The 24,229-nt window shown below is 41.8% G+C and overlaps 1 protein-coding gene and 1 pseudogene across 1 annotated transcript; one reads left to right on the top strand and one right to left on the bottom strand.

The window, feature by feature from the left end:
• Positions 1-1,447: 1,447 nt before the first annotated feature.
• On the bottom strand, positions 1,448-23,344 carry Ccdc174 (coiled-coil domain containing 174). The gene is made up of 11 exons (XM_005071166.4): positions 23,206-23,344; positions 20,623-20,727; positions 19,659-19,759; positions 14,072-14,130; positions 11,189-11,369; positions 7,930-8,025; positions 6,525-6,667; positions 5,839-5,933; positions 4,057-4,189; positions 2,973-3,125; positions 1,448-2,023 (listed from the first exon to the last, which is right to left on the bottom strand). Exons 1-11 carry the CDS (start codon positions 23,245-23,247, stop codon positions 1,728-1,730), a joined length of 1,404 nt encoding a protein of 467 aa, XP_005071223.1. The 5' UTR covers positions 23,248-23,344; the 3' UTR covers positions 1,448-1,727.
• LOC110341073 lies at positions 18,613-19,023 on the top strand (annotated as a pseudogene).
• Positions 23,345-24,229: the final 885 nt, after the last annotated feature.

Raw genomic sequence — 24,229 nt, 5'->3', positions numbered from 1 at the left:
TTTTTTTTTCTTCAAGACAGGGTTTCTCGGTGGCTCTGGAACTTGTCCTGGAACTAGCTCTTGTAGACCAGGCTGACCTCGAACTCACAGAGATCCGCCTGCCTCTGTCTCCCGAGTGCTGGGACTAAAGGTATGTGCCACCAACACCCAGCTGAAGAATGGAATTTCTTTCTTTTCTTTTTTTTTTTTTTTTTTTGGTTTTTCGAGACAGGGTTTCTCTGTATTGTTTTGGAGGCTGTCCTGGAACTCGCTTTGTAGACCAGGCTGGCCTCGATACACCTGCCTCTGCCTCCCGAGTGCTGGGATTAAAGGCATGCACCACCAAAGCCCGGCAAGAATGAAATTTCTTACCTAAACTGGGAGCAGAATGCACTGGAAAAAGCATGAGTCTAGAGGGTAGATGTAAGTTGTTGACACCCTGGACCTGACACTTAGATGCCACATGACCTTGAGCCAGGTTTTGACCCACTCCACATTCTAGTAGTCATCACAGGAAGACCCAGGCACTTCCCCTCACAATGCAGTGCTTTGTGAGGGCACTGCAGAGACTTTCCTTGAATTGGGAAGGACCCACAAATTTCAAAGGCTTGATGGCTAACTCCTGACTGCCTGACTGCAGTTGCATGGGCAAATCCTCTGAATACCCCTACATAGTGATGCCCTTTGGATTCCTGTGCACCAAACATCCCTGTTCAATAAGGACAAAGGCAGGGACCTACCTGCTCTACACAATGGGGTCCCAAGACTGACCCACTCAGGGTACAGGGAGTCAAGAAGCCTTAAGCAATGGAAGCACCAGGAGATACTAATGCACCAATTGGTAAAACTAAGGACCAATGATTTCTAACCAGGCTCAGCAGCCTTCAAGAATGCCTAAGTAATTCAGCACAACTCCGCAGAGACAGGGCTACAGGTAACTGGATAACATGTTGACATAGATCAACAATCAGCTTCTAACTCTCTGTTAGAACCGTAGATGTTCTTTCTGACCACATGGCTTCAGATGTGACATTAGTTAGTATTTCGCCAGCTTCCTTTTTTGATTTTGCCTCCTATAATAGGCCTTTATTTGCCTGTTGGACATGTAAGAACTCCCAATATTGCTCCATCACCTGTCTGGGAAGTTTAATATGTGGAGTAGACACCTGCATGCTAGCATTTCTGAAAACAGAGTCATGGGTGTGTATATTTGTGAAGCAGGGCTTTAAGCTCCTCAGCAGGATATGGAAAGACAAATCAGTCGTTAAGAGCACTGGCTGCTCTTGTAGAGGACCATGGTTCAGTTCCCAGCTCTCACATAGTGGCTCACAATTATCCATAACTAGTTCCAGGGTATCCAATGCCCTCTTCTGACCTCCTTGGGCACCAGGCACATATGTGGCATACATAAATACATGAAGGCAAAACATTCATACACATAAAATAATCTAAAAAAGAAACAAGTTCCTCAGAACCAAATTTCAGATTGGTATTTACAGTTCACACACCTGGAAATCCAAATGAGTTACAACTGAGTCAGCATGGAGGGGAGGAGATAAATTCCCTCTACACAAAGGGATAAAAATGAACAGTCAAGTAGTCAATAAGCTCCCATGGGTACACTTACTCCTCCCTGCCAATTAATCTGGCCTCAAGCCTATGCATCCTAGGGAAAGGACAAGAAGAGACATTAAACTCAGATCTGTCAACTTTTGATGACACAAATGCAACCAGCATGTTTTTCAAGGTCATGTGACTTGTTTATAATAAGATATCATATCATCTAGTGTTTGAAAAGTGACTGTGGATGCTTGTGAGGGACTTTCAGAGGCAGATGTAGATGTGTGTGAAGAGCTGGGTTCCTGGCTCTGACCAGAGCAATTCCCCAAGTCACTCGGTGCTGATCCCAGTCTGCCCCATGGCTGGCTACTAAAAGGACCAGTTCTTTTTTGACCGGCAAAGTAATTCGATGGTGGGGCAAACTCAGGATCTCGCTCAGCCCGGAGTTCTGACTGTTTCTTCGACCAGTATCCAAAGGAAAATTCTAGTGAAAATAAGAAAGAGTATTATTAGAAACAACTATGAACCAGTCAAATTTACTGTAATCATTTTTCAGTTCTTACATGCATTTAAAAGCTACCCCAGATTCTCCAAGAACAAGGATAGCAACAAGAAACCCAGCTAAGCAATGGAGTAGCTTTACAACACAAAAAGATTAGAGGAAGGTTCTGTGGAGAAGCTGACAGGCTCTGGACCATACTGCCTAAAGGGCACTACAATTATAGAGAAATGAAATAATTATTTGCTGGAGTTGACATGGTAGTTGCTTCACATCAAAGCAGTCTGTCATTTGTTGAGTTCTGAAGGACACAGATGGCTCTTAGATTTCTCTTGATAGCTCCAGCAGCAGGAGCTAATGTTCCACTGAGTGTCTTTGAAAGAGACACCTTGGTGACAAATTAGAGAACGATGTGCATACACAATGGAAGCTCTGGTAAACTTTCAAACAAACATACAGGACAGCTAAAGACAGAATATCTCAGAACACGAAACCTCCAAACCTCCATCAGACTTTAAAAGCAGTTCCTGAAGTTACATTCCAAAATGTAAAGCCACATCTAACAGTGTGGAATTAAACTGCCCCAGTAATTTTTAGAAATTTATCCTGTGACAGAATGCCTTTGTAGATGCTGGTCTTTTGTGATCACATTTTCCCATTTCCCTATTTATAAACAACTAGTGTCCAGTATGGAGAAGAAACAAATTCAGAGACTTGGAGACTCCCTTAAGCCTCAGGAGCACTAAGACTCACTGTGGGGCTGACAGCAGAGCTCAGAGGTAGAGCTCTTACCAAGTATGTGTAAGACCCCAGATTCCATCTCTACACCACAAAAAAATAAAAACAGAATCTCACTTTGATTTAAAACAAAAACCACCTTTACCAGGGCCTCACTAGGAAGCTTTTCACACCTAAATTTAAGCCCCCCCCCTACCTTTTCCACGGTCCCACTCTCGGATGTGTGGCACTCCAGGCTTGGTATCCTTCCTTTCCTGGATGATGACTTCTACTTTGCTGTTCTGGGCCACAGAAGGTGGAGCAGGTACAGCCTTCGGCTCTGATGGCAAAAGCTCAAAAACATCTCCATCTGGTTTTGTAAGGAAACAGGGTTTAAAATGTTAACATTATAAGCTAGGAGGTGGCGCAGCAAGCACCTTTAGTCTCTGCACTCAAGAGGCATGTTAATTTCCAAGTTCAAGGCCAGTCTGATCTACAGAAGGAGTTCTAGGACAGTCAGGGCTATACAGAGAAACCCTGTCTGGAAAAACCAAAAATTTAACACACTAATTTTAAAGTAAAATTACTCACTAGTGCTAACAGGAGCAGCAAGTGTGTCTTACTAGACAGGAGTGAAGTGGTTTGGCAATGCTTACTTCTCTATGTGAGTGGGTGTGAATGCCACAGCACACGCAGAGGTCAGAGGACAACTTTATGCAGTTGGTCACACTTCTACCTTGATTTTTACCACATAATGAATGCAGCTATCGAAACATCACATGGCACCCCCCAAATATGTAGCTTCTATGTTTTTGTATATATTTTTAAATTTTAATTTTAAAACTTTTTTCTTATATATGTACACAGCCAAACTTTTAAGTCTTGGTTTTCTAAACTGGCATTATAAGAAGCAATTCAATGTGTTATTTGCTAATATCCTTGTCTATTGTCTAAAAACATGAGAGTGTCGTTCTAAAACATTCTAGCTCTAAGAACTGCTCCTGCATCATAAGATGGCTCAGTGGGTAAAGTGCCTGCTGAGGAAACCTGATGACCTGAATCTGAAGCAGGGATTTCACAGAGAAAGCAAAAACCAAACTATTGGAAGTTGTCCTCTGGCCTCCATATCTGTGTGACAGCACATGCTCACCCACACTCACTTACTCTAACAGCAATAATAAAAATTGCTCCTATTTACAGATAAAACTAGGTTGCTGATTCCTACACTGCAACCCTATTAATGTCACACCGATAGATCTAAGATTTCCCTGTTAAAGTCAGAAATTTAAGCCATGATATACCTTTGTTTTCTTCTTCAGTCCCATCTTCCTTTGATTTTTTAATCTTTTTCTGTCGAAGCTTGGCAAGTCTTGCTTCTAACATAGCCTTTCGCTTTTCCTTTATGTTTTCTCGTTTTATTCTCTGATCTGTTGTCTGAACAGAACAAAAAGTTAGAAAATTATTCACTTGAAGTCAAATTCACAATATTTCTGTTTAAAAACATGAAATAATTCTCTTTAAAAAAAAAACTGCTAATTTTCACAGTGCCTCTAAGCAGCTCTCCTCAAGATGCTAAAAACAGTGCCCTGTGAAAGAGAAAGCCACAGCCCTCTGACGCCTTAGGAAGCTTAGTGAGAGCTCACAAAGCCTCCACATGGAAGAAGGTCCAGCTTCCTTAACACAACTTTCTATTTCCTTACCCAGATCATCCAAAAATGCCATGTTTGAAACTAGATTTAAAACAGCAGGGCTGAGAGCTGGAGTCAGTGGTTAAGAATGCTTGCTGCTCTTGCAGAGGACCCAAGCTCAGTTGCTAGTACCCACACGGTAGCTTAAACCCCGTTCTAGAAATGTCCTCTGCAAGAACCATGCATGCATATGGTACACATACATAGACAGCTACAGGAAGAAAATATATAATAGTAATAATAAAATAAAACAGCAAGGCTAGCTAGATGGCTCAGTGGGTAAAGATGCTTGCGACAATGATGCAAGTCTGGCATCCTGAGTTCAATCCCTGAAATCAACACAGAGATAGGAGAAGTCAACTCCGTAAAGTTATCCTCTGTCCACCACACAGGCTATGACACATACACATTATACACACATATACTACTATTAAGAACAAAACAAAACCTAGCAAAGTAAGGCTACTTCCAAAGCAGTTATAATTTTAGAGACTGAAAACCCACAATTATTTGATAGTTACCCATATACAACCAACAATGACATTCTGAATACCAATTTTCATTTTATTTACTATATTTTTTTATTCTTCTCTCATACAAATATATCCTGACTGCAGTTCTTCCTCCTTCTACTCCTCCCAGCCCCCAGCCCAACTCCCCTTTCCCCCCAGATCCACTCCTCCTCTGTTTTCCTTCAAAAAAGGGCAGGCATCCCATGGGTATGAACCAAACATGGCATAACAAGATATAATAAGACTAGATATAGCCGGGCGTTGGTGGCGCACGCCTTTAATCCCAGCACTCAGGAGGCAGAGGCAGGCGGATCTCTGTGAGTTCGAGGCCAGCCTGGTCTAAAGAGCGAGTGCCAGGACAGCCTCCAAAACTACACAGAGAAACCCTGTCTCGAAAAAACAAACAAACAAAAAAAAAAACTAGATATAAACTCTCATATCAGGGCTGGGGTAGGCAACCTAGTGGGAGAAAAAGGTTCTCAAGAGCAGGCAAAAGAATCAGAGATACCCCACTCCCATTGTTTAGAGTCCTGCAAAAAAAAAAAAAAAAAACACACCAAGTTAACAACCATAATATATGGACAGAGGACATAGTTTGGATCCACACAGGCTTTGTGATTGCTGTTTCAGTCTCTGTGAGTCCTACAAGAGTCCTGCTTAGTTGATTCTGTGAGCTGTGTTCTCCTGGTGTTCTCAACCTGTCTAACTCCCATTTTTCCAAATTGTTCCCTGATGGAAGGGACCTGATGGAGCTCTCCAATTTGGGCTCTCTCTGCCCAATGCTTGGCTATGGGTCTCTGGATTTACAACACTTTTTAAAAGCATGACCTATCAATAAAAAAATCATTCAACTCCATACAAAAATTTCAAATTTAACTTGTACCTGTTCACGAAGCATCTCTAAAGTTTTCATTTGCTTGTTTCTCAACTCTTTGTCTCGGGCAAAGGCAAAATACCCAACACCAAGTTGCCTGGCCTCTGAAATAATCAAGTATCAAAAGATTAGATTTCTCTGATTAGCAAACAACAAATACAGAAAGTTCTCTAACAAACAAAAAGAGACACACAGTGATATTTGCACAAGCTGGACGAAGGAAGGAAGGAAGGAAGGAAGGAAGGAAGGAAGGAAGGAAGGAAGGAAGGAAGGAAAGAAAGAAAGAAGGAAGAAGTCAAATGGCTGTCTTCTCTTCTCTCTGGGAATGGATTCTTGGGCTAACAGACATGTTAGGAAGAGGTTCCCAAGTTTCTCAGGCTGTAGACAAAGGGGATAGTTTCGTACTCTAAAGCAGTCTGACACCTGGCTTTGTGCCTACCACAAAGACTAGAGTCTTTTAAAAAAGACTTTAACATGGCTCAGAAGTTAAGAACACTGACTGCTCTTCCAGACAACTGAAGTTCAATTTCCAGCATCCATACGGCAGCTAACAACTGTCTGTAACTCCAAGATCCAACACCCTATACAGACATACATGCAGGAAAAACACCAGTGTACACAAAATAAGAATAAATAAATAATTTTTAAAAACACAATACACACGCACATACACAAATAGATACCCCCCCAAATACCATTTTCCCGAATGTCTTCATAATGGATGGGCCCCATTGGCTTTTTGAGGGCCTCCCTTTCTTCTTCCTCCCATTGCTGTCGCTGAAGTTCTTTCCTCATGTCTTCAGATAATAGAGTTTTTTCATTAGCAGGACTAACAAAACTAGTAGAGGAATAGAAACCTATGTTCAAGCGAGTGCCATGAGACAGCAACACACAGTATAGCCGGTAGAGCACGGCTACGTGACACCATTTGGAAAGACATCAGCTCCTGCAGAGGTTTCTGACTGAGAAGGCAATACAACTGCTTCAATATTTTTTAGCAAGCATTTATATATTGTATGTATATGTATATACATAGGAGCATGCATGCAAATATGCATATATGCCACAGCATGCATGTAGAGGTAAGGGGACAACTTTCAAAAGTCTAATTTTTCCTTCTACCATTTGGGTTCCCAGAATTGAACTGAGGTCATCAGAAATTAGCAGCAAGTACGTTAGCCTGATAAGTCATCTTGCTGACTCTATTTTATCATTTTTAAATCAATTACCAGACTTACACATGAGTATGATAGGATCTTGCCTCAGTGTTCAAAACAAATGACTTTCCTTTCTTCACTTTGCCTGGCTGACATATGGGAGGCGGCCTAGCCAGGAAGGATGAACCATTAGACTTCTCTGAATGGCCTCTTGTCTGATGACATAGACATGGCTAGAGTTCCTCCTGTCCCAGCAGGTGGCCATGGTTTATATTGTGGTCTCTGTGTGCTTACTCCAGGTCTACCCACAGGATGCCTAAGACAGGAGGGCTCACACAGGTGGAGCTTCTCCAATACTTCTCTTATAAAGGCTGACTTTACAGAATTTTAATCACCAAGATACTTTTGAATGTTATTTCTTTGGTTCCAGCCTTTGCTTCGATATACAAAGACATATAAAAAGAAATGAATAAAAACAAGTGAACCGTCTCAAAGCCCTCTGTCCATAAAGGCTTGTTTGTTAGCTAGATTTGGGCTCATTCTGTATTTACAACCTAAATCAGACATCCTTCCATTCAACAGTCTACTTGTCCCTTTCAGCAGTTACAATGCACATGACAAGAACAGAGTGCCTGCCTGGAAACCTAAGTCAGAAGAATCAATTAAACCTAGTTCCAGGCCAACCCAGGGAATAACGTGACTCATTTTCCCCAGTCCCCAAAAACATGGGCTTCAGAAAAAGAAAACCAGTAAATAAACGACAATGACATTCAGGTTGCTCCCTAAGCACAAGTGAAGAATGTCTGAACATGCTAACTGTTACATGCTTCAGTATATATCCTTACACATTAAAGATCTTAACAGAGCAACAACAGTCATTCCATAGCCTCTCCTACAAGACAATCCCTGTGACTTCATTCCAAACAACACATTTTACACTTACAGCCTTCCCTGAAGATTTTTATCCATCTCCAAAAGATCTGGTAAGTCCTTTCTCATGCAGCGCCGGGATCGGCCCAAAGAGTCCACGTAATCCACCCTGAAAGTGAGAAGTTGGGAAGACAGTTAGTACAATGGGCAGATCCCTATGTGAAGGAGCTGGCACTTAAAGAAGCAATGTCATTACAGAGCTTATTACCAAGAACTTTGAAGCTGAGGTATCACTAATACAGAGAAAAATCTTCTTAATTAGCAAATGACACCCAATAAGCTTTTTGTGCCCTCCACAAAACCTCAGTTTTAGAAACTGTAGGAAGGAATTAATCATTTATTGTTTCTGATTTTAAAGACAATTTACCAATGCAGAAATTGCTGTGACATGGAAGAACTCACTTAAATATAGTGGACACAACTCTATTGTTGTATCTGCATTTGATCACTGAACTATGTATCCTAGATTTTCATTACTCCCCCGCCACAGTATACTCAGGTCTTACTTTTCTATTACTGCTCTACTTTTAATTGTCACATTCTTTCCAGCAATCTTAGGCGTTTCTTACTGTAAGTCATGGTATTTTTTGGACCCCCTTTAACTAAGAAGAAGACAAACACTATATACCTTTCTTCATCTTTGCTCAAAGCAGACAGTAGGGACAGGGTGATCTGGGCACAAAGCAAGGCTAAACAAAACACTGAAACTTCCTAACAACACAAAGTATGGGCAGGTTTTCACAAAAAACATCTCCTTTGCACTATGGTGCAGATTTTTTCATATCTGTTATCCTAGGCAAAAAATCTCCCACAGTCTGGAACAGAGTGGACGACACACAATTAAAGATCTAATATAGGCTGTGAAGCAAGTTATCAGCAAAGCAACTGGTCAGACTCAGCTAGCTCTGCTGTTGCCTGCAATTTCTTTACTCTCAAGTGATGCTGACTTCTTTCTTAGCCCATGTTTTAAAAACCAAACACTTGGGAATCCACTTCTACAGTCCTACAGACGACTGTCACAAGAAATCAGACCTACAACTATATAAAACAGCATCTTCATTTTCTTTTTTCTTTTTTTAATGAATGGGGGGATAACCATCTGGCCAGATGGTCCACGTAATTATTTACAGTATTTTTGCAGAAAGATTTTCTACCACCTGGAATTTAATTACCAAAAGGATTTACAAGCAGTCACAATTCTGGAGCTTAATTCAAAAACAACAACAACAAAAATGTGAGAACTGCTTGCAGTGCGTCTTACAGCTCCATATGGTGTCATGCGACACCTTCAATTGCCCTCCAAACTCTTCAAATCGCTGACAAATTGCTTGTAATCATACAGGCATTAATAAGAAAAAAATTAAAAGACATTAGAGTATTCAAAAGAGATGAGATTTCTGCCTTGAAAGGCAATCACAGCTATTCTGTTCTGGAGCAAGTCTCCAAAACACAAAGAACATCAGCAAAAGGAATACTGTAGTCAGCAACAGCTCCAGCTCATCAGCAACCACTTACTGAGCAGTCCCAGCCAGCACAAACCTAGAGGAACTGGGTGAGCAGAGGAGGGCTGAGTACCCTAGCTCTACAGGGCTCTAGGGAAACAGAAGGGGTGCATGCCAGAAAACAATTCAGGCAGATTATAAAAAGCAAGTAAGGAGCCACATAGTGGTAGCACACACCTTTAATCCCAGCACTCGGGAGGCAGAAAGAGGAGGGTCTCTGTGAGTTGGAGGCCAGCCTGATCTACACATTGAGTTCCAGGACAGTCTCCAAAGCTACACAGAGAAACCCTATCACAAAAAAACAAAACAAACAAACAAACAACCAAGCTGGGCAGTGGTGGCACATGCCTTTAATCCCAGCATTTGGGAGGCAGAGGCAGACAGATTCTCTGTGAGTTTGAGTCCAGCCTCAAATAGGCCTTTAAATAGGCCATCTACAGAGAAAGCTCCAGGATAGCGGGAGCTGGTATACAAAGAAACCCTGTCTTGAAAAGCAAAAAAATAAAAAAACAAAAAAAGCAAAAGTTTGGCTCAAACGTTTCGGTGTTAATAAAGCCTAGGGTGGGTCAACTATAAATAAAGGATAAGATTAAAAAAATACTTCAGGAAGCAAGTACTTTGACGACAAATGATGAAGAAAGGCACTGAGAGGCTATGGTCTACAATAGTCTCTAACTTCAGATTTAAATTATTTAAAAATGGACCACAGTGGACACCATCCACAGTAGCAAAAACTTCTCTTTATGCATAAATATATGTCCAAAGGGGCTAGCAAAAGGCTAAGAATCCACAAACAGTCCTGAGCAGTTGCTAAGAAATTCCCCCAGAACAAGAGTACATGATCAGCTGGGCGTGGTGGTGCACGCCTTTAATTCCAGCACTTGGGAGGCAGAGGCAGGCAGATCTCTGCAAGTTTGAGACCAGCCTGGTCTACAAGAGCTAGTTCCAGGACAGCCTCCAAGGCCACAGAGAAACCCTGTCTCGAACACCACCTCCCACCCCTACCCCACCCCCCAAAAAAAAAAAAAAAAAAAAAAAAAAGAGAGAGATCGGGACATCAGAATGAGTGTCTGAGTGACATAAAAGACACTGTAATGGAATTCGTACTCTGATCTGTATAAGGTTGGGTTCCTCCATCCTTTATGTGCACACAAGTAAAACCCAGGAAAATGTCAATAATGGAGCTCTGCAAAGAATCTGCTTTGTTCCTGGAGTGGAACACACTTGCTTCCAGGAGGGAATTTAAAGGAAATAGCTGTGACATTGAAGCACTGCGTCGCTACTTTCTATGGATGGAAGCTAGGCCTCAGAGAGACTGCAAACTTACCAGGTTCACACAGGCAGAAGGCAGTACTAGAACCCACACCTCAATACCAGAAAACAAGGTAACTAGAATACAGCTTACTGTGCCTACCCTGCCAGATTCTTTTGCTGGACTCACATCTGAACCAGGGCACACAGGTAAAGAAAGCCACATGGTAGTAAGGGAGCAGGACACTGATGCCAAGGGTCCGTGGATCTAGTACCACACTGGGCACAGCAAATGCTAAGTTCTTGTCTGCAGTCCCTGATGTTACCTCTCCACTGGTGCACTTAAATCTATACAAGCAATACACTAGCTCATCCCAACTTAGAGGGGTGGTTCCTGGGAACAGAAGACCCACACAGATTAAGAAAAAAATGATGTGGTAACCATCAAGGAAAATGACTCTCAAAAAGCCAATACAAGTCTGAGGGGATCACTCTGATCTAATCCCCAATATTACCCACCATTCCTCGCTGGGGTCTTGGGGAGGAGGTATGTCTTTTTCAGAAAACTCTTCATCTTCATCATCACTTTTCTCTTCTGTGTTTCGAGAATCTCTAGTGGCACCGAGCACCGCCATTTCTTTTCGCTTGTCTATAATCTTCTGTGTGAAATCCACAAGGTACATGTCCTCCACTTCCTCATCTAGAGAACAAAATTTAATTTACAGATTCTTTACATTAAAGAAGAAAATCCTAACTGGAACTAAGAAGTGGCCCCACTACCTGATTGTTCACCAGTCAATGCCTCCACTTGGGACAATTTACAAAAAAAGACACAGACACAAAGAACCTGCCAGGAAACTTTAAATAGGCTATCCAAAACACAGACCACAATACTTAAAAAGGCTCATGTTTCCTGCTGTGTCATCAAGACATTGTGGGGGCAATAGGAACATTTAAGACAGCACAGACATCTGATTTTGAACAACTCACAGCTAACCACACAGCTAACCACGCATGAGAGAAGCAGAACAGCATTTCTCCCAATCAAGACAGTGGACCTTTCTTGTTGTGGTGTAACAGGCCTTTCTAAACTTAGGAGTTGCATCACTTAACTCTTACACTGATGTGTGATAGGAAGTGCTTGAAAGGTTCTCTGAAGCTGGGGCATGGTGTGTACACCTTTAATTACAGCCCTTAGGAGGCAGAGGCAGGTAGATCTCTAGTTCAAAGTCAGGCTGATCTATATAGTGAGCTCCAGATACATACGTACACACATACATGTACACACACACACACACACACACACACACACACACACACACATCCTCTGAGTTCTTTTCACAAGTGAACATCATTTTCATACAAGGCCTGGAATCAGGCTCTACAGGGATGAACTCAACATATTTTTTTTTCCTAAGGGCAGAGATTGAGCTACAACAGACACTGGGCTCCCTATCATCAAAGCGGTGATGCTATTCCCCTTGACAGTGTTACAGTGGAGACAACTAAGGCCCCAAGACTTAACCAGCTCAGACATACAGGTACAATATAAGCAGTAGGAGGTGGGCCTACTGGCTTTGGCAAAACCCAATTTCCACAAACACATTGTTGTGACGGATTTACTGTATTTTCATTTTATTTTAAATTACATATATGAGGGAGAGGAGTGCATGGGAGTGTAAGTGCCCTCAGAAGGCAGAAGATGACATCAGTTCTCCTGTAGCTGGAGTCACAAACAATTGTGAGTTGCCCAACATGGGAGCTGGGAACCAAAATTTGTTCCTCTGTAAGCACAGCAAGTGCTCTTAACTGTTAAGCCATCCCTCCAGTCTCTGGATGTGTATAGTAACAATAAAAATTTGAACGAAAGGAAAAAAGAATAAAATGAAAAGTTTTCAAAGCCACATAGTATCTTAAAAGGGAAGAGGTATGTTCTCTGAGAGGTGAGACGCAGATGGACACACCAGTGAGGCATCCTGGAGATGACCACCTTGTTCCTCTTGGAGTGCAGCATTATCACTACAGCCCCCGATTCTGAACGACTAACTCTGGACTCCCAAAGCGCAGAAGAGCCATGCCATTTGAGAAGAGGCAAATGAAGGCCCGCACCCACTGGTGTCTTGTTCGCTAGACAAGATGGAACTGCCAAGCTCCAGTCCTCCCCTCTCTGAAGATCGATCTGCTCTTACCACTCTCTCCTACAGGGTCCTTTTCTCCAGCTTACCAGGTCAAAATCCATTTTCTTCTAGAAATTTTCTGAATTCCTACTTAGTCTCCCTGCTCCCTGTCAATAGTGTGTACACTGACCCAGAAAGTCTCTTACACTGTTGCCCAACTATGAATTCTGCTTTCTGTTTCAGGGGGATATAGCAAAAGGGAATTTTATTATAAATGTTTAAACCAATTATAAGCACATCATACAACTACTAATTGAATATACCATGAAGTCGAAATTACTTAGGGTACGGAGAAATGATAAATTGATATGATAAAGGAAAGAGGCAAGGAAAGGGGGAAAATACAGTAAGCAAAATTAAATAAAAAGAGAAGAGGAATGGAAACAAATATTCTGGAGAGAAAAGAAAAAGTGCAAGGGATTATCAAAAAGAAAAGTGAAGATTTCCCAACCGGATAAATGTAAGAAGAGAACTAAAAATTAAAAATGTAAGATGTATCAGTGGGTAAGTACTTGCTGCCCAAATGTGAAGACCTGAGTTTGAATCCCCAGAACCTACATAAAACCTACATGAAACACATCCCAGTGATCCTATGGCAGCAAGGTAGGAGAGGGAATAGACCCCTCAGACTCAGTCTCAAACAAGGCGGGAGGTGAGGAGCAACACATGCTGCACAACCATATTGTGTCATGAATATGTCCAAACTCACACATACTAACATGTACACATACATCATACACATACACACAAATAAAAATGAAATAATGCAAAAACATGAAATTAAAAAAAAGCACATCACATAAATAAAACTGAAAGTAGAGGCAAATCAGGAAAGGGGCAGCATAACCCCAAGTGCCTACATGTGACCATAACTCTACACACCTTATTTTTTTCCAATACATGTGGCTGTTTCAACATGCAAAGCTGGTCTGTTTAAACTGTTTCCTGGTACTGTGCTCTCCTCCTCCACCAGATGAGATCTACTGGGAGGGCAGCAGAACTGGTTTCCTATGCTCTCCTGTTCCTTCCTGGCACAAGCTGCCTGGCACCCAGTGGACCATCAGAATATTCCTGAATATTCTTGTCTCTATGTAGCCACTGAAAGCAAACGTTTGACTTGATTTTATAAAGTTCTCCCTCCTAGAATTATTCAAACAAGTAATATAATACTGAGGATCTATATGAATTATAAACAATAAAGAAATATAAATAAACTTTGGTTTACCTGGAAAGTCTCCTTTAGTCATCTTTTCATATAATTTGGCTTTTTCTTCCAATTTTTCCCTAAGGGGAAAAAACAGACAAGTATTAGAAATGGTCTTACAACTGTCCCTTCTGCCACCAACCTATCAGCCTGCCATTAAAAGATGGGCACAGCATGTGCTGACTGTCCTATCCTAAAGAGACCTCTGACCCACCTCATCTACTTCATCAGCAAAAGCAGGACCTAAAGCCACACCTGTACAGAGTAACTGCTCAGTAAATATCTGATGAGTGAATAAATGGGATGCACTGAGTTAAGGCTCCAACAATCTAACTACCAAATGCCACTTAAGTTACATGTGAAAAGAGAGATGTATCTAAACAACATTTTTTTTATTAAAAATCTTCTAAAAGGACCACCAGATTCAAGGTAAGTCTCTTTGTCATAGAGTTTTTAGACCAGGGTTCTGGTCATTTGTGGCTTATTACACTCTTTATACCAGCTTATATTTGTTAAAAGCATGACAGTATCTATTTCAGTAGCACAAATAATACACTCAATCCACAGACTAATGTAAGACAACAACCCTGGTATGTCAACAAAGCAGCCTCTCTGCTCACATAATGTTGGTGGCATTTAGCACGTAATGACAAGCTAAAAGGGCCAGAAATTCTTTAATTGCCTAAAAAGAGAAGCCCAAAAGAAGCCATCTGTGTCATGATCTCATCAATCATAATGGGAAATTTAACTCCTAATGGCATGAAGAGACTACAAAGCCCCTGGGTCACATGATTATAACAAGTTACTTAACCTTTCTGTGTCTCGGCTCCTATAGACTGATAGAAAAGCAAATTCTTTTTATTGCTTCTATGGGTTGTCACAAAAATTAACTTGATAACACAAAGTAATGTCATCTTCCCATCTTCACTGTCATGTAAATTAGCAAGGTGGTTCAATTGTGTGTGTGTGTGTGTGTGTGTGTGTGTGTGTGTGTGTGTGTGTGTGTGTGCGCCCATGTATGAATGTACATGTAAAGATCAGAGCCTGACCTCAGGTGTTATTCCTTAGGAGTTAACCACCTTGTTTTTGAGACAGGGTCTCTTAGTGGGACCTGGAACTCCCTAAAGAAGCTAAGCTGGCCTGGGCAACCTATGGGGCCCTGAGCTGTGGATCAGTGTCTATCCCTGGAATACAAACAGTCATCGTGTGCCTATAGCACAAAGAGGGATGCTCTCTCAGCCTGGACTCTTAGGGGAGTGCCTGGACCCTACCCAGAGTGAAATGACAGACTCTAGATATCCCCTATGTGGAAGGATTTGGCAATAGGATGAGAGGGTGGGGGAGAAGGGGAGTGCGGGAGGAGGGGAGGGAGAGGGAACTGGGATTGACATGTAAAACAAGCTATTTAAAATTAAAATAAAAAATGATAAAAAAAAAAAAAAGCTAAGCTGGCTGAACACTAAGCCCCAGGATCTGCCTGCCTCTGATCCTCAGCAGTGGAATTACAAATCTACACCACCATGGCTGCCTTTTCTATGAGGATTTTGGGGACTCATAGGCCCTCATGGGTGTACAGCAAAACACCTTGCCAACTGAGCCATCTCCCCAATCCAATGAAGCTGCAGAGTTCTTATGTACAAAAGCAGATGGTTATTATGGCAGATGTTACAATTTGGAATTCTCCAAGCACAGACTACTGCTTGTTCTTTGCAAAACATTGCTAGCTAATAAACAGAGGAAACCCACTAATAATTCAGCAGCAGCAAGGCTTGCCAACAATACAAACCACACATGGAAATATATTAGTGACCAGGATACTTAGTCACAAAGTTTCCCATCCCAGTTACTATTAACCACATAGGAGAAAGGGCATCTTCACAGTAGAGAAATCTATCAGACTTTTTCTAATCAAGTGATCAAACCCATTACCAATAATGATCCAAACTGACAATTATGAGCCTCTGGGTAAGATTCACTATAAGACACAAAGACTACACAGTATTCTTTTCTTTTTTGTTTGTTTGTTTTGTTGAGACAGGGTTTCTCTGTATTGCTTAGGAACCTGTCCCAGAACTCTCTCTGTAGACCAGGCTGGCCTCGAATTCACAGAGATCTGCCTGCCTCTGCCTCCTGAGTGCTGGGATTAAAGTCATGTGCCACCAGCACCCAGCCCTACACAGTATTCTTAACAAAAAACTTTAAGGTAACATCATTAAGACATGGCAGGAAAAAAAAAAAACTATGGGTAAACTTCAGCAGGGTAACTGACAACAAAGGGGAAAAGAACTGGAGAGATTTCAGTCAGAACTAAAGGCAGAAATGGAATATAATCTTTGAATCCTGAAATTTTTTTCTCCTCACTTTTCAAACAGGTTTTCTCTGTTCCAGCCCTGGCTGTCCTGGAACTCACTTAATGAATCCTGCCTGAATTTTTACAAAACCTGTAGGGAAAGGGGGCCAGTCAAAGAAACACACCCTGAGCAGAGCCAAAGAAACACACTTTGGCCCTGCAACCAGAACTAAAGAAATTTACCCTGACCCTGAAACCAGTGCCAAAAGAACACACTTTGTCCCTGGGATCAGAGTCAGTGAAAGAAATGCACCCTGGCCCTAAAATTGGAGCCTAAAGGCTACAAAGGACCAGAGAAAGAAACACACTTTGGCTCTGAAACCAGAGCCAAATCTGACCCTAATCCTGTGTAGAAAACTAACCAATCTTCGAGCAGAGCTCTAGCCAATCTGAGCTCAGCACTAAAATCTGACCAATCCCCACCCTGGAAACCCTATATAAACCCTGTGTCTGTTCAGCTTGTGGCTGTTCCCGATACCAGGCTGTCCTCTGCCACTAGCGTGGCAGAAGGCAGCCACTCTCCTGGATTCTTCCTTCCAATAAACCCCTTCAATGAGTTTGGGTGAAGATATTTTGCAGCTGCGGCGAGTGAGCAGGGCTGTAACTCTTTCGCCGGGGAAATCTTCCCTTGGCAGAGCGGAGTTGTTACACACTACTGCTCTCCTCTCTCCTGGAGCAGAGCTGAACTGTAGCAACTTCATCAGAGAAACCTGCCGAGCAAAACTGGGCGAACATCCCCAGCTGGAAGACTCTGTCCTGCCGGAGCAGAGCCGATACACTGGGGAAGCCTTTCCCTGAGGCTGGGCTGTAAGCAGCTAAGATTACTGCAACCTGTGGTGGTCCTTGGCTCCCAAGTTCCAGGATACCTTTCCACCTGAGCTGTGTAACACTCAGTTTTCTGTTACTCCTGAGTGCCAGAATACCCATCCCAACCCAGATCCGCCCAAAATGCAAACAAAACCTATTTACAACATAGTTGTGTTGGGACAACTGGTAAGATCTGAAACATGAGCCACACAATAGTATTAAATATATTAGTATAATGTCCTTGTTCAGATAGATATATACTGAAATATCATAGGTAAATTATCATGACACTTAAAGTCTTTCTTTATAGGTGTTGGGGAAGGACAGAGGAAAGTAAATATGACAAAATGCTAATTAGTGAATTTAGGAGACAGGTATTAGAATGTTCCTTTTATCCTTTTAATTATATTCTTGATTTGGGAGGCAAAGTTTGGGGTCTCTAAATACTAATACTAGAACACACCATGGGACACTTCTTTTTTTCTTTTAATTAATCAACCATTTATTTAACATCCCGATTGAAGTTTCCCCTTCCTCCTCTCCTCTCAGTCCCTCCTCTCTGCATCCCCATTCCCCAAACTACTCCTCTGTTTCTGTTTAGGAAAGGACAGGTCTCCCATGAGTATCAACAAAACATAGCATATCAAGTTGCAGTAAAACTACACCCTTCCCCATGTATTGAGGCTGGGCAAGGTGATCCAGTATGGGGAGTAGGGCCCATGGGACACTTCTTAAAAACGTGTTAAGTTGAAGATGTGGCTCAGTGGACAAGACCATGGGATTCCATCCCTAAAAGTACAAGTTTTAAAAAATTGTTGATGGGCTGGAGAGATGGCTCAGAGGTTAAGAGCACAGATTACACCTCCAGAGGTCCTGAGTTCAATTCCCAGCAACCACATGGTGGCTTGCAACCATCTGTAATGAGATCTGGTGCTCTCTTCTGGCCTGCAGGCATGCAGGCAGGCAGAATATGGTATACACAATAAATAAATAAAAAATAAAATAAAATAGCCGGGCGGTGGTGGCGCACGCCTTTAATCCCAGCACTCAGGAGGCAGAGGCAGGCGGATCTCTGTGAGTTCGAGGCAGGGCTGGACCGATAGCCTCCAAAACAATACAGAGAAACCCTGTCTCGTAAAAACCAAAAAAAAAAAATAAATAAAAATAAAAAATAAAAAAAAATTGTTGATATAGACCAGGTGGTGGTGGCCCAAGCTTTTAATCCTAGTATTCAAGAAGCAGAAGCAGGTGGATCTCCGAGTTCAAGGCCAGTCTGATCTACAGACTGAGTTCCAGGACAAGCAGAGTTATGCAGAGAAACTGTCTCAAAAAACAAAAAAGCAAGCAACAACAACAAAAAAAAATTATCGACACGGCTTTTTCTTTTTCTCAGGCTGCTGGAAAGATGGCAGACATTTAGACCAGCCGTGCTTACCAAAAGCAGCCCATGGTCTTTTAAAACATCAGTCAAGGCTTCAAGATGCTCAAAGAGGCCATCAAGGGCACCTAAACAGACAAGAAATGCCTCTTCACTAGTAAATCTCCATCCAAGAGCAGATCCTGCCTGGTGTTGTAACCAAGATGGAGGTGCAGAGGCCCACTGTCATCGGCTAGAACCATATCTACTATATCCAAAAGTACAATCGCTCTGAGAAGCACCACAAGAACATATCTGTAAACCTGTCCCCTTTTTGGGAATCTACAGACCACTGACATTGTCACCGTGGGAAGATGAAGGCCCGAGTAAGACAGTGCATTTCAATGTACTCAAGGTCACCAGGCTGTCAGCACCAAGAAGCAGAACCAGAAGTTCTGAGAGGATGCTGGCCAACTCCCAGAACAAATAAAGTTATTTTCCAAATTAAAAAAATATATATTGTTGTTATATTTAGTATGTGATAAAAGCTCAAAACAGGACCCTATTTCATCTTCTAAGCTGGGTTTTTTGTTTGTTTTTATTTTTGTTTTGTTTTGTTGTTTGGTAAGACAACATTTATGTGTAAGTTTTTTAGAAGACAGCTGGCTCTCCATATCTAGACTCCACATCTCCAGATTTCACTAACTGGAAGGAAAAAAACACTCCAAAGCAATGTTAAATATTGTTGCTAATATATACTATGTATCTGTCTTTTTGGCATTATTCCTAACAATACAGAATAACAACTATTTACAAAGCATTTACACCATATTAGGCACAGCAAGTAATCTAGAAAAGACTTTAAAGTATACTGAATGTTTCCACAGGCCACACTATTTTATCTATTTTGAGCATCCTTGAGCTTTAGCATCTGAGAAGAGTGGGATCCTAGAGCCAACCAAAGGTCCTCAGATATAAAGGGACACTGTATTTACATTTACAGAGTATATGGCTAGTCAGATCTGTACATCAGGAAGAGTCACATCTGAATGTCTAGCTCTTGGTCTGGTAACTCCCCTTTCAGGGGTAACTACCTTGCTTTGTCTAAAGTCTTCTGCTCCTCAAGCTTCTGTTCAGCATCCTTCTCTGCTCGACTGGAAACACCGGCATTTTGCTTGGTCCAGATACTTGGCTTCTGGAGAGTGATTCAAAAGAACAAAATAAAGCCATGTGATCACAAAGCAGTTTCCATTTTGTGCATCAAAAAGGAGAGAAAATTCTTAGATCTCATGAGTCATCAAAGAACTACTTATTCTTACAGCTAACTTACAGCTCTCAGCAGACATGACAAAGCTGGAGCTGAAGAAAAGTCCTCAACTACATAAAGAATTTCTTGCTGAACTTCACTGAGTTACTTTCTCAATTGACTTTCACCCATGACTGATTACAACATCATTCAATATTCTAATGAACATGAGCAGAATACACAGAAACATAGATTACAATATATAAAAACTTTAAAACTCTTAAAGTCTTTCATATTTTAAGTCTATTTCTATATTTTACAATTGTTTATCTCTGTTTGGACACAAAATACATGACAATCTTCCATGAGAATGTAAACAATCCACTTATTAACAGTAAGTGGAAGAGGAATATTGGGACTAGATAGATGGCTTAGCATTCTTTACGAGAATTTACTGCTCTTGCAAAGGATCTGAGTGCAGTACCCAGCACCCACACAGCTTGACTCACAACCACATATAACTCCAGTTCCAGGGGATTCAACATCCTTTTCTAGTCTCTGAAGGCACCCATACAGATAGCACACACATGCATGACATATGTATACACACATATGTAAAATAAACCTTTCTAAAGAGTATAAATAATCTTACTAACTGTACTATTTAACAATGTTTATGCAAATGTTCAGTGATTAAGTCAGGAATTTTTTTCTTTAACATTTCCTTATTTATAGATAACCATTGACATTTTCTAAAAACTTAAAATATAATGCAATTCTCCCATATTTAGAATCAGTAGAGATACTTTTACCTTATTAGTTGTCTTTGGTTTTCCAAAAATTCCAGAATCTTTCAGAAGTTTCTCTTGTTTGAATTCTTCTTGTTTTCGGAAGAGCTCAGCTTTAAGATCTACCAACTAGAATAAAACAAGAAAGTAAACAACAATATTTGATTCAATTCTGGCAGGTGACTGGATTGCTAAGCAACTGTCATTCTCCAAGGAAGGTTTCAGCTTCATGAACATGGACAAGAAACAAAAGTTTAAATACAGAACTCCATACAAAATTAAACAGCATTGGATTTCATTGTAGTTTTGCTACAAATATAGCTCTACTCCAACTTTACCACTCAACCCTCTTTTCTGCCAAGGGGAAAGCCACGTAGTAAAGTAAACAAATGAAATCTACAAGTTCAGATAAGATTCAACTAATTTCTGAAGCACTTTCTGTTTGTGGGACATATAAGCAGAAGTATAGGGTCAAGTTTTACTTGTTTTTTGTTATTGTTTTGGTTTCAGTGTTTTGAGATAGGGTTTCTCTGTGTAGCTCTTGGGGTCCTGGAACTTATTCTGTAGATCAGGCTGGCCTCAAACTCACAGAGATCTATCTGCCTCTACCTACTGAGGAGATTAAAGGCAAGGGCCACCACTGCCCGGTGACTTGGTTTGTTTTTAAAAAGGCTAAGTTTAACTGAATCTCAGGGTTTGAAAATGGGACAGGGAAGCACAGGTGAAGAGAATGGGGCAGGTGGCCAAATACTTGCACCATCCACTAAGCTGTATTAGTTCTAACAGTATGAGGGGGGTGGGCAATGACATAATGGCAAGTGGTAACATATACAGGCATTTGTAAATCAGATACTACTGGCTGACAAGGCAAATAAAAATGACTGAGCTCAGAGGCTAAAGAGATGAGTCAGAAGCTCTTACAGAAGACTCAGGTTAGGTTCCCAGAACCCACATGTGGCATACATTAACTCCAGTTCCGGGGGATCCAATGCCCTCTTCTGGCTTTCCAGGGTACCAGGCATACATGTTGTACATATGAAGATGCAGGCAAAACAATTACACACAAAATAAACCTTTCTTTAAGTGATTCCTTTTATTTTTTATTTTTATGTGCATTGGTGTTTTTGCTTGCATGTATATCTGTGAGGTGTCAGATTCCCTGGAACAGGAGTTACAGACAGTTGCAAGCTGCCATGTGGGTCCTGGGAATAAACCAAGGTCCTCTGGAAGAGCAGCCAGTATTCTTAACCTCTGAGCTTTCTTTCCAGCCCCATAAATCTTTTTTTTTTTAATTACTGAGTTCAGTGATTTCTATTTAAAAGAAATTCATTCAAAGGTACTGCAGGCAGGGATTTTAATAATGTAAAGGAGTTTCACTCCAGGACCCAATATTCAAATTCTTCAAAAAGAAAGAAAGAAAGAAAGAAAATTTTGCCTTTTAACTCTTCTTAAATGCACCAATTATCTAGTTATATGTTTTCTACCCTATAACTACTTCTGGATTTAAGCTCACAAAATGACCAATTCCTGGACTTCATTTGTATAGTAACTACTAAAAATGTTATTCTCTGGATAATATAACTTTAGTTTGTTTTGTTTTTTAAAGATGGGGTCTCACTGTGTAGCCCTGGATATTTTGAAACTATGTAGCTCGGGCTGGCCACTGAGTCACAGAGATCTAGTCACCTGTCTCTGCGTCTCACATACTGGAGTAAAAGGGTATGTGCAACTACACCCTGTTTAATTTAGTTTGTAAGTACTGAATCCAAATTCTGGCAAATACTAGATACAACAAGGGATGTTTCTCTTGTATCCTCATAGTCTTAGTAAATTTGAGATTAAGTCAAAGGTTAGGCAATTTGTTCTGAAGTAATAGGAAAACAAACATTTTGCAGTCAATCAAGCTGAGTGATGGGGTTCTCACGACAAATCTGTATGTAAATTGAGGAAACTAGGATTCACCTTTGGGTGTGAACTTCATCCTCCATGAAGCGTGACCATTAATAGCACTTACATCCTAAGGCATTTCTGGGGCCTCAATGGCAGCATGCATATGAAGCGCTGGTACAATACTGTGTACGGTATTTAAAAGTTTTCTGCTCAAAGTAGTTACGTTAGCAAAACTCCTTACATCCTGTCAGCCCTCATGGCCCCGGGCAGCTCATCCCACAGGGCACTAACTTGTCTGGCTCTTGCTAGGGAGACCCTGGCTACTCTGGAGTCCTGGGGAATCGAATCGCACGCCAATGCTGGAGAAGGACTTTGCTGATCTCTGGCCTGGAGAAGCCACAAAGGGTACACGTCCTCCAGGTCCCCTGGCTGGACTGTGGCGGCTGACCCGCAGGATGCACCCTGAGGACCCTGGGCGGACGGCTTCCGGGACCTGTCCGTGGGGCGAGCCTAGTCCAAGTGACTGACGAAGCAGGGGTCAGGATCCCGTGAGTAAGGAAGCTGTCGAGGGTCCCCACGGGGAGAGAGCCAGTCTAGAGTCCCTGTCAGACGGAGCGTCCAGGCCCTCCTGGCCTGCGTGAGGCAACAGGTCGCCATTCTCGACTGAAAAAAGCGGTGGGAACGCGGAGCACGTAGCTAAGCCACACTCGAACTCACCGAGGAGGCTGTAACGTCCAAAGGCTTTTTCTTTCGGTCCATCGTCCCGCCTGACTGCCGGATCCCCAAGACCGAGACTCCAGGTCTCTGCCAGGCTTCCTGCGGCGGAACCGGAAGTGCCTTTGTAGCGACGCTGAGTTTACGTAATTTTGCGACACAGATTTACGATCTCGGCGCCATCTTGAAAGTGTCAATAGGATTACCTAGCCGTCTCGTCGCCATTTTGAGAAGGTCAGAGGGTGCCGGAGAGGTGAAGTTGATCGTTGTGGGCGTCGTGAAGAGAGCAGAAAGTGCGAATGGCTGGTATCGTCGTCTTGAGACAGACGGAAATTGTTTTCTTTACAGCTGATGCCACAATGAGCGGAGCGCCTTGGGCGATGGAAAAGAATGGCGCCATCTTGTGGAGGGCTGTGTAAACTCGCGTCTTCATGAAAATGGGGATTTAGTAAAACTGGGAAAACATTATTTGAAAACGGGCTTTGAAAAAAATCTGTCAGTTTATTTTGGTTTTCTTTCTTTGTTTTTAAAAGATTTATCTATTTACTTTATGTATATGAGTGCTCTATCTGAATGTATGACTTTTTGCCCCAAGAGAACGTCAGATCCCATTCTAGATGGTTGTGAGCCACCATGTGGTGCTGGGGTTTGAACACAGAACCTCTGGAAGAACAGCCAGTGTTCTTAACTGCTAAGCTGTCTTTCAAGCCCTTGTCTTCTGCTATGTAGCCAGCTGCCCTCAAACACTTTATGTAAACTTTGCTGGTCTCAATTTTGCAACAATCCTCCAGCCTCTGCTTCCTAAATGCTGGGACTACAGGTGTGAGCCACCATGCCCAACAGAATATCCGATTTTTAAATTATCTAGTTGTCTGTCTGTCTGTCTCTCTGTCTGTCTATCTATGAAATAGGGTCTCACTGTGTATTTCTGGCCAGCCTGGAACTTGTTTTGTAGACCAGGCTGGCCTTGAACTCAATGATACCTGCCTACCTCTTCCTCTCTAGTGCTGGGATTAAAGCTGTGTGC

This window comes from Mesocricetus auratus, unplaced genomic scaffold, assembly GCF_017639785.1.
Source record: "Mesocricetus auratus isolate SY011 unplaced genomic scaffold, BCM_Maur_2.0 Super-Scaffold_100676, whole genome shotgun sequence".
Classification (NCBI taxonomy): Eukaryota; Metazoa; Chordata; class Mammalia; order Rodentia; family Cricetidae; genus Mesocricetus; species Mesocricetus auratus.
This window is presented reverse-complemented; position numbering and strand designations above follow the sequence as displayed.